Genomic DNA, 15,943 nt, shown 5'->3' with positions numbered 1-15,943 from the left:
AAGAAAACGTTGACTGGCTGGCGCTGTGGGACCCGCGTACTCCGGCGCCAATCTTGTGCTCGTCTTCGCCCCTGCGGTATTTAAACCGCAGAGGCACCCACGGCTCCCGCGCCGCATCCGTCCTCTTCCATCCCGCCTCTTTGATCTCCCTCTCTCTTCCTCGGTGTGTGCTTGTTACGGCAACGCTACTGCTCAATAGTTCCTTCAGAACTTCTCTAGCGGAGGAAAAGACGGAAGAACAGCGCGCACGAATCTCCATCATTCACATATTATACAGCCAGAACACGAAAGGAGACTCCTCTGAAGCGAAGACCGACCGGCCACCATGAGCCTCGAGCTTATGACGCTTGGGTGCAGCCTCGGACTGTCGACGCTGCTGCTACTGGCGGTGGCGTTGGTGGTGGTGTCGTCTCTGTGGCTTTCCACTCCGGTCGATGCATCCGTTTCCTACGACCACAAGGCTATCATCGTCAATGGGCAGAGGAGGATTCTAATCTCCGGTTCCATTCACTATCCCAGGAGCACCCCGGAGGTAAGATTTCCAACTCTGGAAAATGTGGCCTTTCTGGTGAGCTATTCGTGCACTGTTCCTCTACCGCGCCAAAATCTGAACTTTGTCGATTGGATCGTCTTCAGATGTGGCCGGATCTTATCCAGAAGGCTAAAGATGGCGGCTTGGATGTTATCCAGACCTACGTGTTCTGGAACGGCCACGAGCCGTCCCCTGGCAAGGTTCGGAGATCACCCAAACATTCCCAGCCCTCTCGTCTAACGCTACTGCTCCATCCCACAGTGTGCCTCAATTTGTTGCTTTTCTTGATCTTTGGCAGTATTATTTTGGTGGTAATTACGACCTGGTTCGCTTCATCAAGCTGGTGAAGCATGCCGGCCTCTATGTTCATCTCCGGATTGGTCCTTATGTTTGTGCCGAATGGAACTTTGGGTACGAGGTCTTCGATTAATTCTTCTATGTGGAATCAAAAGCCTAATCATGCAATCTGATGACGTTGTTCTGTTGTTCATCTTGTCTTTGTAAAACAGGGGATTTCCTGTCTGGCTAAAATATGTTCCTGGCATCAATTTCAGGACCGACAATGAACCTTTCAAGGTAAGAATCCACAAGAAATTCTCTTTACATTTGTATACTCGAACTCCTCTATCCGAGCAATTGCTAACTGGTCTGTTCATGTAAAAGGCGGCCATGGCGAAGTTCACAGAGAAGATTGTCGCCATGATGAAGTCTGAAGGATTATTCGAATCACAGGGTGGTCCCATTATCCTCTCTCAGGTATCATCGAATCCTTTCCTTCTTTGCTTTCATCAATTCGTTAGCTTTTATGTGTCATCGAGTTGATCAGCTCCCAAAGATCTCATCTAATTCGCTTTCTGCTCTTCCATGCTCTTTGTCTAACTTGAGCAGATTGAAAATGAATATGGTCCAATGGAGAAATTTGGCGGAGCTGCAGCCAAGAACTACGTAACCTGGGCTGCTCAAATGGCAGTGGGCCTCAACACCGGTGTGCCGTGGGTCATGTGCAAGCAAGATGATGCACCTGATCCAGTGGTAAGTCCAAGCTTTCGGTTTTCTTGTTCTGGAACATCAGGAAGAACCCCAAGTTCATGTTCCTTCTCCACCTTGTCCCGTTCAACATCACTTTCTTCTACTTAGATTACAGCTGCACTAATTAGAGGATTTGTAATTGCATGTTGCACCAGCTAGGTTGACTTATTGTGACCTCATTTTTGGATTTTGTCTTTACAGATCAATGCCTGCAATGGGTTCTACTGTGATTACTTCTCACCAAACAAGCCTTATAAACCGACTATGTGGACTGAAGCTTGGACTGGCTGGTAACCTCTACTTCTTCACATTTGAATTCATATAAATTTTCACAAGAAATCAATCTATCTAGTGAATTTATTCCATGTATTCTATGTAAATAGGTTCACTGGTTTCGGGGGTCCAGTTCCTCACAGGCCTGTTCAGGACTTGGCTTTTGCTGTCGCAAGGTTTATACAGAAGGGTGGATCCTTCGTTAACTACTATATGGTAAGAAATTGTATGTTCTACCTCAGTTGTTTCGTTAATTACTGATTGCTGTACATCATGTTGAAGTAAACCAATTTGCATGTTTACGTCAACTGCAGTACCATGGAGGAACAAACTTCGGTAGGACGGCTGGTGGTCCTTTTATTTCGACGAGCTATGACTACGATGCCCCAATTGATGAATACGGTATGATTGTGCCATACGTAACAATTTTCATGTTGTAATGATATGGTTTTAGTCTAACTTATGACTTCTCATGGATCTTCCGCACATAGCATGTTTGTGATAATTCCAAAAAGACGTGATTTTTTATCGTCTCGTCCAGCTTTTCGAAAGAAATTGTTCTTTTCTCCTACGTGGGGGTGGGAGGATGACAAAGGTGTGATTGCCCACCAAGAGAATTACTTAGGTCAAATACTTGGGATCTTTTCAAGATTAAGAAAAGATTTGTAGTAATACAATTCCGACTCATGTTGCTACTCCTTTTCCTATGTCTTCTTTTTGGTGCCAAAATCTTGTTCCTCTTCGACAAGGAAGACATTGTGCAATCTCATTGGTCAAGCATCTGATGACGCAATACAAATCTATTTGATATCAAGTATTACCATTCCCTCAATCTGGCGTTAAACATGTTGTAATCTTTCTCAGGTCTGTTAAGGCAGCCGAAATGGGGACATCTGAGAGACCTGCATAAAGCAATCAAATGGTGTGAACCAGCTCTTGTCTCTGCGGATCCCACAGTGACAAAACTCGGAAACTATCAGGAGGTTCAATTCTCATATCTTGCTGTAAAATTTGCAAGAATCTTTTCAATGATTTGCGTTTTGGAACTTTTCTACGTTCGACTTCTTGCAGGCGCATGTATTCAGATCGAAGTCAGGTGCTTGTGCCGCATTCCTTTCTAATTTCAACCCACATTCTTATGCGCCTGTTACTTTCAATGGAATGAAATATTACATTCCAGCTTGGTCAGTCAGCATTCTTCCAGACTGCAAAACTGCAGTGTTCAACACTGCAAAGGTGAGAAATCTTTTATGATTAATGTTAATGGTTGCATTCTACTACTGTATTCATGAAACTGATCTTTGTGGATGTTGAAAGGAAGAGGGGATAGAGATATCAGGAGTTGGACAAGCTTCAATCTTCTATATTTCTCTCAAGAAAACTCTTTACAAATTCAGAAACTTTATTTTTTTTCATGACCCAACATATGGGGTTTATATACTCCTCAAAGATGCATTACATTAATTGTATTCAAGATGAATCATTCTCTTTCAAGAAACCCTTTCAAAAACTAATAATTAATTTGACTTATCTTTCTATAAATTTTTAATCCTTTTTTTTTTCTTGATATAATGAATCTCCCTCTATGCAATGAATCTATCTTTGATAAAATAAATAATACTTGAACAAGTTTAATTCCAACAACCTCTCCGTTGAGTTATTTGTTTCTCGGCTCAAGAAAATGTATCTTTCATGGTTGAATTTTCATGACTGTCTTAAACAGAAAGTTGCTAATGATAAACACAGGTAGGAGCTCCGACGTCGCAGATTATTATGACTTGGGTTGGGGGATTTTCTTGGGAGTCCTTCAGTGAGGTTACCCACTCACTGAGGGATAAATCATTCTCAAAAGATGGATTGGTGGAGCAGATAAGCTTGACGCGGGATCGGACAGACTACCTGTGGTACACTACATAGTGAGTAGACGTTCCTTTGCAGCTTGTGTATTTGAGACAGAATCAATGACCTCTATCACTCGATGACTCACGATCTCCGCTCTTCAGTGTTAACATAGACTCAAACGAACAATTCTTGAAGAATGGCCGAGACCCTCTCCTGACCGTGATGTCGGCAGGTCATTCTATGCATGTTTTCGTCAATGGAGAACGGGCCGGTGAGTGGCTTTGCCTTGTGAAGAATTGTGTCTTGACGATATGCTCAACATTTGGTGAGGTTCCGATTTGTTTTTTGCTTTTCTTTTCTTCTGGCAGGGACTGTCTACGGTAGTTTTGGCAGTCCAAAGGTAAGATTCACAGGAAATGTGAAGTTGTGGGCAGGAAGCAACAAAATCTCGATTCTGAGTGTCGCTGTTGGTCTTCCTGTGAGTACATTCTTTGTTGTGAAATATTATTTCCTGGCCATTGATCCAAAAGTTGAAATATCATACCGATAACCCTATACAATTATACACACACAAGATGGATGTTTAGACTCCATATTCCTGTTCTTTATCTGTTTCAGAATATTGGCCCCCACTTTGATACACGGAATGCTGGTGTTCTTGGTCCAGTGACCCTGGAAGGTCTCAATGAAGGAAAGAGAAACCTTTCATCACAGAAATGGATTTACCAGGTTCCAATCAACTCTTCCTACCTGCTTACTCTCTGACTAAAACTTGCTTACTGGTTACTGAGTTCCATGTTTGTGTGTGTAGATCGGCCTGAGAGGTGAATCCCTGAGCATCTATACACTTAGTGGCAGTTCTTCAGTTAAGTGGTGGGGTGCATCTACAAGGCAGCCCTTGACTTGGTACAAGGTCAGTGGTACTGCTTGCAACACAGAAACATGTTATCCTAAAGTTCATCTTCTTTCCTCTCATGCTTGAGACTATTTTCTCACTCAATCTTTGTCATCTTCCAGGCTTTCTTTAATGCTCCAGCTGGGAACGAGCCATTGGCATTAGACATGAGTAGCATGGGCAAAGGTCAGATATGGATCAATGGACAAAGCATTGGCAGATACTGGCCTGCCTATAAGGCATATGGTTCTTGTGATTGGTGTGATTACAGAGGGACATACAACCAGAAGAAATGCCAGACTAATTGTGGGGAGCCTTCTCAAAAATGGTAATGAAACACCTGCCTTTTTGTCCACTCCAGTCAAAGCATGCAAAAGAATCGAATAAATGACTGATTAATGACCACAAATCTCAGGTATCATGTTCCTCGCGCTTGGCTGAACCCAACTGGAAACTTGTTGGTTGCGTTTGAAGAGTGGGGTGGTGATCCAACTGGGATTTCTATGACGAAAAGAGTAGCGCTATGAAGAAGCTTGTTGTCAAAACCATCTGCGGATGATAACCAAAGATGGTAGACCAAGTAAAGATAATGTACTAATATCAATTAATACAAACCAAAGTTGAGTGATTGGTGGAGATGCAGGAACGGCACACCCACTTACTTTTAAGGTATTGCCCGGTTAAGTGAGTAAATGTGTATAAGAAATATTGGACGCACTAAGCTTTTGCTTCTGTACTATTTAAGCTTATAAGCATTTTCATCCATATGAAGTTATGATCCTTTGCCTTTTCAATTGTTTCTGCAAAGCATGGAGGACTTGATTCCTGATGCAATTGTGGCTGTGTTTGTGAGCTCTGAACTATGTGGCAACAACCACTTGTCAAGGATCAGACTGGGTCAGGCACTGTCTAGGCCAGTTTAACCTAAAATAGAATATATTAAATCTATTTAGACCAGTTTAAGATGATCACAAACTATTTCTGTAAGGATTAAGTTTTAGTTCAATTGAAGATTGGTTATGATATAGCTCATCATGTTACATATTCAGTTAAATTTATCCTTTCATTCATACTATAAATATCTTTCTGATATTGAAAAAATATATTATATGTGGCATGTTTTAATCAGTGAATATAAATATTGGTATTGAAATTAAAAATATAATGTAGCAATTATATTTGCTTAAAATGGATTATCATTACAACTCAAGAAACTTTATTTGCTTTTCAAAAATATAGTATTCATATTATTTTAATTTTGATAATATTCTATTGCTTAAAAAGCTTTATTTATTTAAAAACATACCTTTCTCTCCTATGTGGCTTAGCCTCATGTGCCACATATATAATCTTCATCTGAGAGAAAAAAAATTATAATTTTCTTTTAACTTAGGAATCCGTCAAACTTTTGTTATTGTTCTTATAATCCAATCATGCATTCTAATTTTAATTGATCTTATTTCGATGATCTTGTAGATCGAGTTGTTCCCCTTCAGTACATCTCCTACATTCAAGAACAAACCCTGATATAGTGTCATATGAAATGAACGTTGGAAGCTTAAAAAACACTCATCCTATGACCTGGTATATAGGAGACCATAAATATCTCTAATTTAACTTTTTTTAATATATGTATAAGACTTCAATAATTTTTTTATAACCTATTCTAACTAATTTTTTTTTAGAACTCTGCTTTAATATATAGTAATTATTGAATATCATATTTTGATGATGAAATCAATTGATAATGCTATGATCTAATCTATGTTTTGAGTGACGCAAGACTAGTTTCGATCAAGAGAGACAAATTGATCGAATGTTGGGCTGGAGTTGAACATGTTAGAAGATTGAATATCGAGCCGGAGGATTGATCAACGTGTTAGCAGAAGACTTTGTGTCGTGAGTTCAGGTATCGAGCCAAGAAAATCGGACATTACACCAAGGAGATCGGATATTACGAGAAGGTAACATGTTGATTGGGCAATACGTCGAAGGAAAGGACGATGCGCCAAAGGGTCAGATGAAGCACTGGATGAACCAATGACATGCTAGACAACTTTGTATTATTGCTTGTAATAATTTATCTAGATCGAAGTAGCTTTAATTGTAATTGGGTTGGTTTAGAACGTAATTAGGCCAACTCAATTAGGAGCCACCTGGGCCCGAATTGAGACTGTTTTGGGCCAAGAGAAAAGCCTATTTAGTGACCCAAAAGTTGGGTCAAGCAGTGACACCACCAGTGGATCAATCTTGGAGATTGTCTCTAAAATTGTGTCAGGCGGTAATACCATCAGACTGGCGATGGTATCGCCCAGACACAATCTCCCAAATTATATCAAGCGATGGTACCGCCTAGTGTCAGTAGGCGATAATACTGCCTAGCACAGGTGGTGGTACCACTAGTACTCCGAAAACCTAGGATGGAACACTTTTAGGCTTTAAGTTTGAATCTATTTGGAGCCTATAAATACCCCTCTCATCCCTACTCAGATAACACAAGAACTAAAAACAAAAACAAGTGAAAATTCTATTGTAATCTTATGAGAGTTCTCCTCCTCTAGTCTACGTATTAATTTCTGTTTAACAGAGGAGTAAGTGAGGGAGTTAGTGATAAGAATAGAGTTGTAAGGGTAGTTGGTCTTCGCCCATTGAAGGAAGACCATTAGTAGATGTCAGTGGCCTCGATGGAAGATGAATCGAGAATGAATATAGGTCACAATGATCGAACCACTATAAAACAGTTTGTATTTACTTTAAGCTCTTTACTTTCATTACAAACTACTTTATTTACTTATTCACTATGTTTCGTACACATTGAAGTTAACAACTTTCGGATATCGGTTTTAATCATATAAAGTTTCAAAACCGATGTTTTTAACGAAAGTGCTAATTCATCCGCCTTATTGCCGTCGACTCAATCATAATAGTAATAGCATTAAATATTCTTTGATCTTAATTTATTTCTATCTCCTTTTAAAGACTTATTTCCCCCTTTCAGGTTCAGGTTCAAAGTATCATCAACTTCTGAAGGTTTAGGTTGTTAGTCACTTCTTTCCAGTTAAACTAATAATGTTTAGAGAAATAATACTATTTTCATATAAGATTATTCTGTAAAAAAATTTATATAAAATAGGAAGATAACATAATAATAATAATAAAGTTTTTTTCAATAGTGATGCTCATATTCTTCGAATCCATGATTATGATTCGGTAAACATGAATGTGCTAGTTCATTGAGATTCATTTTGTTATTTATAATAGGTACAACCTCTACTTAAGGGTAATCTTACCTACAAGACTTTTGTCTTGATGTACCACTATCAATGGTCTAAACTTTTGCTATTATTTGTTCTATAATAACCTCCCAAAGTACATTATTGAATATACTCATGAATATGGTTATTGTGACACTCTGATCAGTTTGTGCTTTCTCACGTCTGTTATTTTTTCTTACTCATGAGTATGGTTCTTGAGGCTCCTAAAGAACTTTATCAATTAAAATTTAAATATAAAGTATCAGTTTTTAGTTAATATGATCGAACCCCAGACCTGATACTATTTGCAGGAAGCCTAAGATGAGACCTATGCTGCATGATGCATTATTTCTGCATTTGATCATGTTTCCATGATCATCCTATCTAAGTCGATCCCCAAAGAGATGCTGCTAAGCAGCAACTAGTTGATGATGATGTCCAATTCATAAATAATTATTTTTTATCGTGTACCTCGTTCTATTGATTAGTATTTATAGAATTAAAAGATATAGATAAAATCGATGAAAAAATCGAACGACAATGACACAAAACAATAATAAATAATTTAACAGAATTACTATATATATATATATATATATATATATATATATCATTCCTACTTCCTCGAGAGAAAAAAAAAATCTCAATAAAACTTGAATCATACAGAGATATTGTGGAGTCATAACAAAAATAGGAATTATCAATTATGATAAAATTTTAAAATTAGCCATTTTGACTAAAAGTTGATGATCAGTGTTGACCGTAGTCAACTGCAGTCAACTTACTCTTCTTCCTCTATTCTCTGCGGCTGCTGCAACGAGCACAATGGCCGGTCAGCGGTGGAGAATGGCGACCGGAAGGCACGTCGGAGAAGAAACTTTGATGTCGAAGACGAGGATGGAAGTTTTGGTCGGATTTGGGCCGGAGAAGTGAGTGATCTCTCATGTATTCATCACTGCCTTCCTCTACTCTTCCTCGAAGCTCCAATTACAGGAGCGAGGGAAGGCAACGAGTCACGCCCGCGAGCGAAGAGGAAGATGGTTGTGTGGCTCCTCACCTCCCTCGACTGTTCCTCATCGCCGTGCGTTACGCCCGCGACAAGGGAAGTGCTGCGACACCCAATCAACCGCGGTGAGAAACGGTCGAGGGAGGCGACGAGGATGCTGGCAGTTGGGCACGGGTGATCAACGCAGGCGGCGGTGAGGATCGCGGGTGACATAGGCGAGGGTGCGGGTGACAGCGCGCGCCGCGATGAGGAGCACGGTGAGGATCGCGGGCGGCGACGCTGACCCGGACGCGGGCATTGGCGGGGGCAATGGCTTGATTCCGTTCAGTGAGGATTCAAGTCAGCTCTGGTTGACTTGACTCGAGCCCAAGTTTGACTGTAATTTGAGTTAGTTCCCACACCCATTAACTTGGGTCGAACTATTGTTTAAACTCATGATAAGAATAGTACAATTATCATAATAAAATAATAATATGATATATCTCATCAAACCCTTTAGATATATCATGTATCCATAACTTTGTAAAAATAAATTTATATCATGGATAAGTTATCAAACCCGCTTACTATCACGATGTATATCGATATATTAGACAACTAAAAAATATCATCAACATAAAACTTTCTTACAAAACTAAACTAGTATTGCTAGTTTCTAATATTATTTCACATAACCTATTTATCCTAATTTTCTTAAATAATAATTTTTAACAAACGATCTTGACTCTTTCAACCCTTACCAATTATCAAAGATTCTCTTAATTGACCCAAGGAATTGAAATTATATTAGAATTTAAATACCATAAAAGGGTCACAAATTTGATGATAAACTCTAAAAGTATATATGATTCTATTAGCTATCCTATGCACCATTAACAATCGAACATAATACTTTCGAAAGGAATAATAATAAAAAAAAGGTTCTCAACCTAAGAGCATAAAAAATTAGTTATCCAATAAAATAAAAATATTATCACCACTTCAATATAGAGATATCAATAAACAAGATAATATGAATAGTATTTTTCTATTTTATCCCCAACTCATTCTCTATTGACACGGGGTGGGGGGGCGGGGAGATGAATCACCATCGGAGATAAGGAACCCTCAAGTTTACTATATTATTCTAATTAATTAATTATATTTAGAAAATAAAATTATTATTGAAACTAATAAAGAAAATTAAAATTTATAAATAATATTAAATACAAATATATCCAAATATAAACATAATCAAATATATCCAAATATATCTAAAAATTAATAATTTTTTATTAATCTTATTTTCTATATATATATATCACTTAGTTGAATCAAATTATTGGTAATCCGCCATCTCTTTGGTATATTTTGACCACGTTTGAAGTCTGAGGTAAGCAGATGCAATCCTGTGCTCGCTTGCGCCCGCAGGGTATTTAAACCGCACAGGCACGCCCCGCTCCCTCTCCACGTCCGCCCTCTTCCCTCCCTCCTCCTCCCTCTCTCTTCCTCGGTGTGTGCTTGTGGCAGTAACGCTACTGCTCAATAGTTCCATCAGAACTTCTCTATCGGAGGAGAAGAAGGAAGAACAGCGCGCACGAATCTCCATCATTCACATATTATACAGCCAGAACACTAAAGGAGACTACTCTGAAGCTAAGACCGACCGGCCACCATGAGCCTCGAGCTTATGACGATTGGGTGCGGCCGCGGACTGTCGACGCTGCTGCTACTGGCGGTGGCGTTCATGGTGGTGTCGTCACCGTGGCTTTCCTCTCCGGTCGATGCCTCCGTTTCCTACGATCACAAGGCTATCATCGTCAATGGGCAGAGGAGAATTCTAATATCCGGTTCCATTCACTATCCCAGGAGCACCCCGGAGGTAAGGTCTCCAACTCTGTGGGAAACGTGGCCTTTCAGGCGAGCTGTTAGTGCACTGTTACTCTACCGCGCCAAAATCTGAACTTTGTCGATTGGATCGTCTCCAGATGTGGCCGGATCTTATCCAGAAGGCTAAAGATGGCGGCTTGGATGTTATCCAGACCTACGTGTTCTGGAACGGCCACGAGCCGTCCCCTGGCCAGGTTCGGAGATCACCCAACCTTTCCCAGCCCTCTCGTCTGTGGCAACTGCTCCATCCCACAGTGTGCATCAATTTGTTGCTTTTCTTGATCTTTGGCAGTATTATTTTGGTGGTAATTACGACCTGGTTCGCTTCATCAAGCTGGTGAAGCAGGCCGGCCTCTATGTTCATCTCCGGATTGGTCCTTATGTTTGTGCCGAATGGAACTTTGGGTACGAGGTCGAGGTCTTCAATTAATTCTTCTATGTGGAATCAAAAGCCTAATCATGCAATCTGACGATGCTGTTCTGTTGTTCATCTTGTCTTTGTAAAACAGGGGATTTCCTGTCTGGCTAAAATATGTTCCTGGCATCAATTTCAGGACCGACAATGAACCTTTCAAGGTAAGAATCCACAAGAAATTCTCTTTACATGTGTATACTCGAACTCCTCTAACCGAGCAATTGCTAATTGGTCTGTTCATGTAAAAGGCGGCCATGGCGAAGTTCACAGAGAAGATTGTCGCCATGATGAAATCTGAAGGATTATTTGAATCACAGGGTGGTCCCATTATCCTCTCTCAGGTATCATCGAATCCATTCCTTCTTTGCTTTCATCAATTCGTTAGCTTTTATGTGTCATCGAGTTGATCAGCTCCCAAAGATCTCATCTAATTCGCTTTCTGCTCTTCCATGCTCTTTGTCTAACTTGAGCAGATTGAAAATGAATATGGTCCAATGGAGAACTTTGGCGGAGCTGGAGCCAAGAACTACGTAAACTGGGCTGCTCAAATGGCAGTGGGCCTCAACACCAGTGTGCCGTGGGTCATGTGCAAGCAAGATGATGCACCTGATCCAGTGGTAAGTCCAAGCTTCGGTTTTCATGTTCTGTAACATCAGGAAGAACCCCAAGTTCATGTTCCTTCTCGACCTTGTCCCGTTCAACATCACTTTCTTCTACTTAGATTACAGCTGCACTAATTAGAGGATTTGTAATTGCATGTTACACCAGCTAGGTTGACGTATTGTGACCTCATTTTTGGATTTTGTCTTTACAGATCAATGCCTGCAACGGGTTCTACTGTGATTACTTCTCACCAAACAAGCCGTATAAACCGACTATGTGGACTGAAGCTTGGAGTGGCTGGTAACCTCTACTTCTTCGCATTTGAATTCATATAAATTTTCACAAGAAATCAATCGATCTAGTGAATTTATTTTATATATTCTATCTCAATAGGTTCAGTGCTTTCGGGGCTCCAGTTCCTCACAGACCTGTTGAGGACTTGGCTTTTGCCGTTGCAAGGTTTATACAGAAGGGTGGATCCTTCGTTAACTACTATATGGTAAGAATTTGTATGTTCTACTTGAGTTGTTTCAGTAATTACTGAACGCTGTACTACATCATATTGAAGTAAAAGAATCTGCATGTTTACGTCAACTGCAGTACCATGGAGGAACAAACTTCGGTAGGACGGCTGGTGGTCCCTTTATTGCGACGACCTATGACTATGATGCCCCAATCGATGAATACGGTACGCCATTGTTCTTCCAAGATTCTAACATATGTAACAATTTTCATGTTGCAATGGTATGGTTTTAGTTTAACTTATGACTTCTCATGGATTCGCCCCTGTTGGAGCTCATGCTTTTGACGGGGGAAGAAAAGTGCAAGAATGGTTGGCTTGATCATCTACCACACACAGCATTGCTTGTGATAATTCCAAAAAGATGTGATTTTGGATCGTCTCATCCAGCTTTTAGAAAGAAATGCTTGATCTTTTCTCCTGCGTGGGGGTAAACGTGTGATTTCCCACCTAGAGAATTATTTAGGTCAAATACTTGGGTTCTTTCAAGATTAAGAGAAGATTAGTGGTAATACAGTTCCCACTCAGTTTGCTTCTCCTTTTCCTATGTCTTCTTTTTGGTGCTAAAATCTTGTTCGTCTTCTACGAGGAAGACATTGTGCAATCTCATTGGTCAAGCATCTGATGATGCAATACAAATCTATTTGATGTCAAGTGTTACCATTCCCTCTATTTGGTGTTAAACATATCGTAATCTTTCTCAGGTCTGTTGAGGCAGCCAAAATGGGGACATCTGAGAGACCTGCATAAAGCAATCAAATCGTGTGAACCAGCTCTCGTCTCTGGGGATCCTACAGTGACAGACGTCGGAAAATATCAGAAGGTTCAATTCTTATATCTTGCTGTAAAATTTGCAAGAATCTTTTCGATGATTTGCATTTTGGAACTTTTCTACATTCGACTTCTTGCAGGCGTATGTATACAGATCGAAGTCAGGCGCTTGTGCTGCATTCCTTTCTAATTTCAACCCTCGTTCTTCTGCAATTGTTACTTTCAACGGAATGGAGTATCAAATTCCAGCTTGGTCCGTCAGCATTCTTCCAGACTGCAAAACCGCAGTGTTCAACACTGCAAAGGTGAGAAATCTTTTATGATTAATGTTCATGATTGTATTCTATTACTGTACTCATAAAACTCACCTCTCCGTTGAGTTATTTGTTTCTCGGCTCAAGAAAATGTATCTCTCACTATGTATTCCAAATTTTCTTGGATGGAATTGGACTTCCATGGTTGAATTTTCATGAATGTCTTAAACAGAAAGATGCTAATGATAAACACAGGTAGGAGCTCCGACGTCGCAGATTAATATGATTCGGGTTGGCGGATTTTCTTGGGAATCCTTCGGTGAGGATACCCACTCACTACTGAGGGATAAATCATTCTCAAAAGATGGATTGGTGGAGCAGATAAGCATGACGCGGGATCGGACAGACTACCTGTGGTACACTACAGAGTGAGTAGACGTTCCTTTGCAGCTTCTCTACTTGAGACAGAATCAATGACCTCTATCACTCGATGACTCACGATCTCCACTCTTCAGTGTTAACATAGACTCAAACGAACAATTCTTGAAGAATGGCCGAGACCCTCTCCTGACCGTGACGTCGGCAGGTCATTCTATGCATGTTTTCGTCAATGGAGAACGGGCCGGTGAGTGGCTTTGCCTTGTGAAGAATTGTGTCTTGATGATATGCTCAACTTTTGGTGAGGTTCCGATTTGTTTTTTGCTTTTCTTTTCTTCCGGCAGGGAATTTCTACGGTAGATTTGGCAGTCCAAAGGTAAGATTCACAGGAAATGTGAAGTTGCGGGCAGGAAGCAACAAAATCTCGATTCTGAGTGTCGCTGTTGGTCTTCCTGTGAGTACATTCTTTATTGTGAAATAATTCCTGGCTATTGATCCAAATGTTGAAATATCATACCAATAACCCTATACACTTGTACACACACAAGATGGATGTTTAGACTCCGTATTCCTGTTCTTTATCTGTTTCAGAATATTGGCCCCCACTTTGACACATGGAATGCTGGTGTTCTTGGTCCAGTGACCCTGGAAGGTCTCAATGAAGGAAAGAGAAACCTTTCATCACAGAAATGGATTTACCAGGTTCCAATCAACTCTTCCTACCTGCTTACTCTCTGACTAAAACTTGCTTACTGGTTACTGAGTTCCATGTTTGTGTGTGTAGATCGGCCTTAGAGGTGAATCCCTGAGCATCTATACACTTAGTGGCAGTTCTTCAGTTAAGTGGGGGGGTGCATCTACAAGACAGCCCTTGACTTGGTACAAGGTCAGGAGTACTGGTTGCAACACAGAAACATGTTATCCTAAAGTTCATCTTCTTTCCTCTCATGCATGAGACTATTTTCTCACTGATTCTTTGTTATCTTCCAGGCTTTCTTTAATGCTCCAGCTGGGAACGAGCCATTGGCATTAGACATGAGTAGCATGGGCAAAGGTCAGATATGGATCAATGGACAAAGCATTGGCAGACACTGGCCTGCTTATAAGGCAAATGGGGTTTGTGATTTGTGTGATTACAAAGGGACATACAGAAAGATGAAATGTCAGACTGACTGTGGGGAGCCTTCTCAAAAATGGTAATGAAACACCTACCTACCTTTTTGTCCACTTCAGTCAAAGCTTGCAAAAGAATCGAATAAATGACTGATTACTGAACACAAATCTCAGGTATCATGTTCCTCGCGACTGGCTGAACCCTACAGGAAACTTGTTGGTTGTGTTTGAAGAGTGGGGTGGTGATCCAACTGGGATTTCTTTGGTGAAAAGAGTAGCGCTATGAAGAAGCTTGTTGTCAAAACCATCTGCAGTTGATAACCATAGATGGTAGACAAAGTAAAGAAAATGTACTAATATCAATTTATACAAACCAAAGTTGAGTGATTGGTGGAGATGCAGGAACGGCACACCCACTTACTTTAAGGTATTGCCTTGTTACGTGAGTAAATGTACGTAGAAAATATTGGATGCACTCTGCATATTACTTACTGCACGTGAGACTCTCATAACATATTGTAATTGCAAGAGCTAAGCTTTTGCTTTTGTATTATTTAAGCTTATAAGCATTTTGATCCATATTTAAGTGATCATTCTTTACCTTTTTGCATTGCTTATGCAAAGCATGGAGGACTTGAATTGCTTATGAGGAGGGCTCACCTCCTTCTATCAGAGGGGAGGGATTCCTCTCATTCGTTTCTCATTAAGTCAAGTCTAGTACCTCATTCTATTAGAAGGGAGGAATTCTTTTCTTTCGTTTCTCACCGAGTCAAGTACCTCATTCTATTAGAAGGGAGGAATTCTTTTCTTTCTTCTCACTGAGTCAAGTACGGGAAAAAAACAAGATAGGTTTCCTTATCTTTTCTAAAAATAAATATTTTCTTCTATTCCTTTATATGTTTTAAAATATATATATATGGATTAAAACATATTATAATTTTTCATGCTATGTATAATATTATAAAAAATTTTATCTTACAGTCATGATGCTATGTTGGTAGTTGTAATACTTGATTTCTATTAACAATAGTTGATTATAAATTATTTCCTCTCTTATACAGTTTTATCTTTTTAATCTACTATTATTTATTTTATTATGTTATAATGACTTAATATTAATGATTAGATATCTTGATTATAATAATTTCATTATGTTATAATTTATTGTTAATGGGTTTGGTTAGTACTT

General features: G+C 39.8%; 2 protein-coding genes across 2 annotated transcripts; both read left to right on the top strand.

Moving 5' to 3' along the window:
- Positions 1 to 331: 331 nt before the first annotated feature.
- LOC135642578 (beta-galactosidase-like) lies at positions 332 to 5,245 on the top strand. The gene is made up of 18 exons (XM_065158833.1): positions 332 to 532; positions 637 to 732; positions 831 to 943; positions 1,042 to 1,108; positions 1,196 to 1,288; positions 1,421 to 1,564; positions 1,763 to 1,851; positions 1,945 to 2,050; positions 2,149 to 2,236; positions 2,699 to 2,817; positions 2,906 to 3,070; positions 3,581 to 3,750; positions 3,838 to 3,947; positions 4,045 to 4,154; positions 4,295 to 4,405; positions 4,488 to 4,589; positions 4,694 to 4,899; positions 4,987 to 5,245. Exons 1-18 carry the CDS (start codon positions 341 to 343, stop codon positions 5,096 to 5,098), a joined length of 2,193 nt encoding a protein of 730 aa, XP_065014905.1. The 5' UTR covers positions 332 to 340; the 3' UTR covers positions 5,099 to 5,245.
- Positions 5,246 to 10,557: 5,312 nt separating this feature from the next.
- Positions 10,558 to 15,040, top strand: LOC135643752 (beta-galactosidase-like). The gene is made up of 18 exons (XM_065161090.1): positions 10,558 to 10,692; positions 10,799 to 10,894; positions 10,993 to 11,105; positions 11,210 to 11,276; positions 11,364 to 11,456; positions 11,589 to 11,732; positions 11,930 to 12,018; positions 12,112 to 12,217; positions 12,319 to 12,406; positions 12,943 to 13,061; positions 13,150 to 13,314; positions 13,519 to 13,691; positions 13,779 to 13,888; positions 13,986 to 14,095; positions 14,233 to 14,343; positions 14,426 to 14,527; positions 14,632 to 14,837; positions 14,929 to 15,040. The coding sequence occupies exons 1-18, from the start codon at positions 10,558 to 10,560 to the stop codon at positions 15,038 to 15,040; spliced, it is 2,139 nt and encodes a 712-aa protein (XP_065017162.1).
- Positions 15,041 to 15,943: the final 903 nt, after the last annotated feature.

The sequence above is a fragment of the Musa acuminata genome, chromosome BXJ3-7 (genome assembly GCF_036884655.1).
Source record: "Musa acuminata AAA Group cultivar baxijiao chromosome BXJ3-7, Cavendish_Baxijiao_AAA, whole genome shotgun sequence".
NCBI classification, from domain to species: domain Eukaryota; kingdom Viridiplantae; phylum Streptophyta; class Magnoliopsida; order Zingiberales; family Musaceae; genus Musa; species Musa acuminata.
The sequence above is the reverse complement of the archived record's forward strand: the minus strand, read 5'-3'. Positions and strand labels throughout refer to the sequence as shown.

Coding starts and splice junctions, on each gene's coding strand:
- LOC135642578 (XM_065158833.1), top strand. CDS start 341: ATGACGCTTGGGTGCAGCCTCGGACTGTCGACGCTGCTGCTACTGGCG. Junction 1,565..1,762: donor ATGATGCACCTGATCCAGTG/GTAAGTCCAAGC, acceptor TTGTCTTTACAG/ATCAATGCCTGCAATGGGTT. Junction 1,852..1,944: donor ACTGAAGCTTGGACTGGCTG/GTAACCTCTACT, acceptor CTATGTAAATAG/GTTCACTGGTTTCGGGGGTC.
- LOC135643752 (XM_065161090.1), top strand. CDS start 10,558: ATGGTGGTGTCGTCACCGTGGCTTTCCTCTCCGGTCGATGCCTCCGTT. Junction 12,019..12,111: donor ACTGAAGCTTGGAGTGGCTG/GTAACCTCTACT, acceptor CTATCTCAATAG/GTTCAGTGCTTTCGGGGCTC. Junction 13,889..13,985: donor CGTCAATGGAGAACGGGCCG/GTGAGTGGCTTT, acceptor TTCTTCCGGCAG/GGAATTTCTACGGTAGATTT.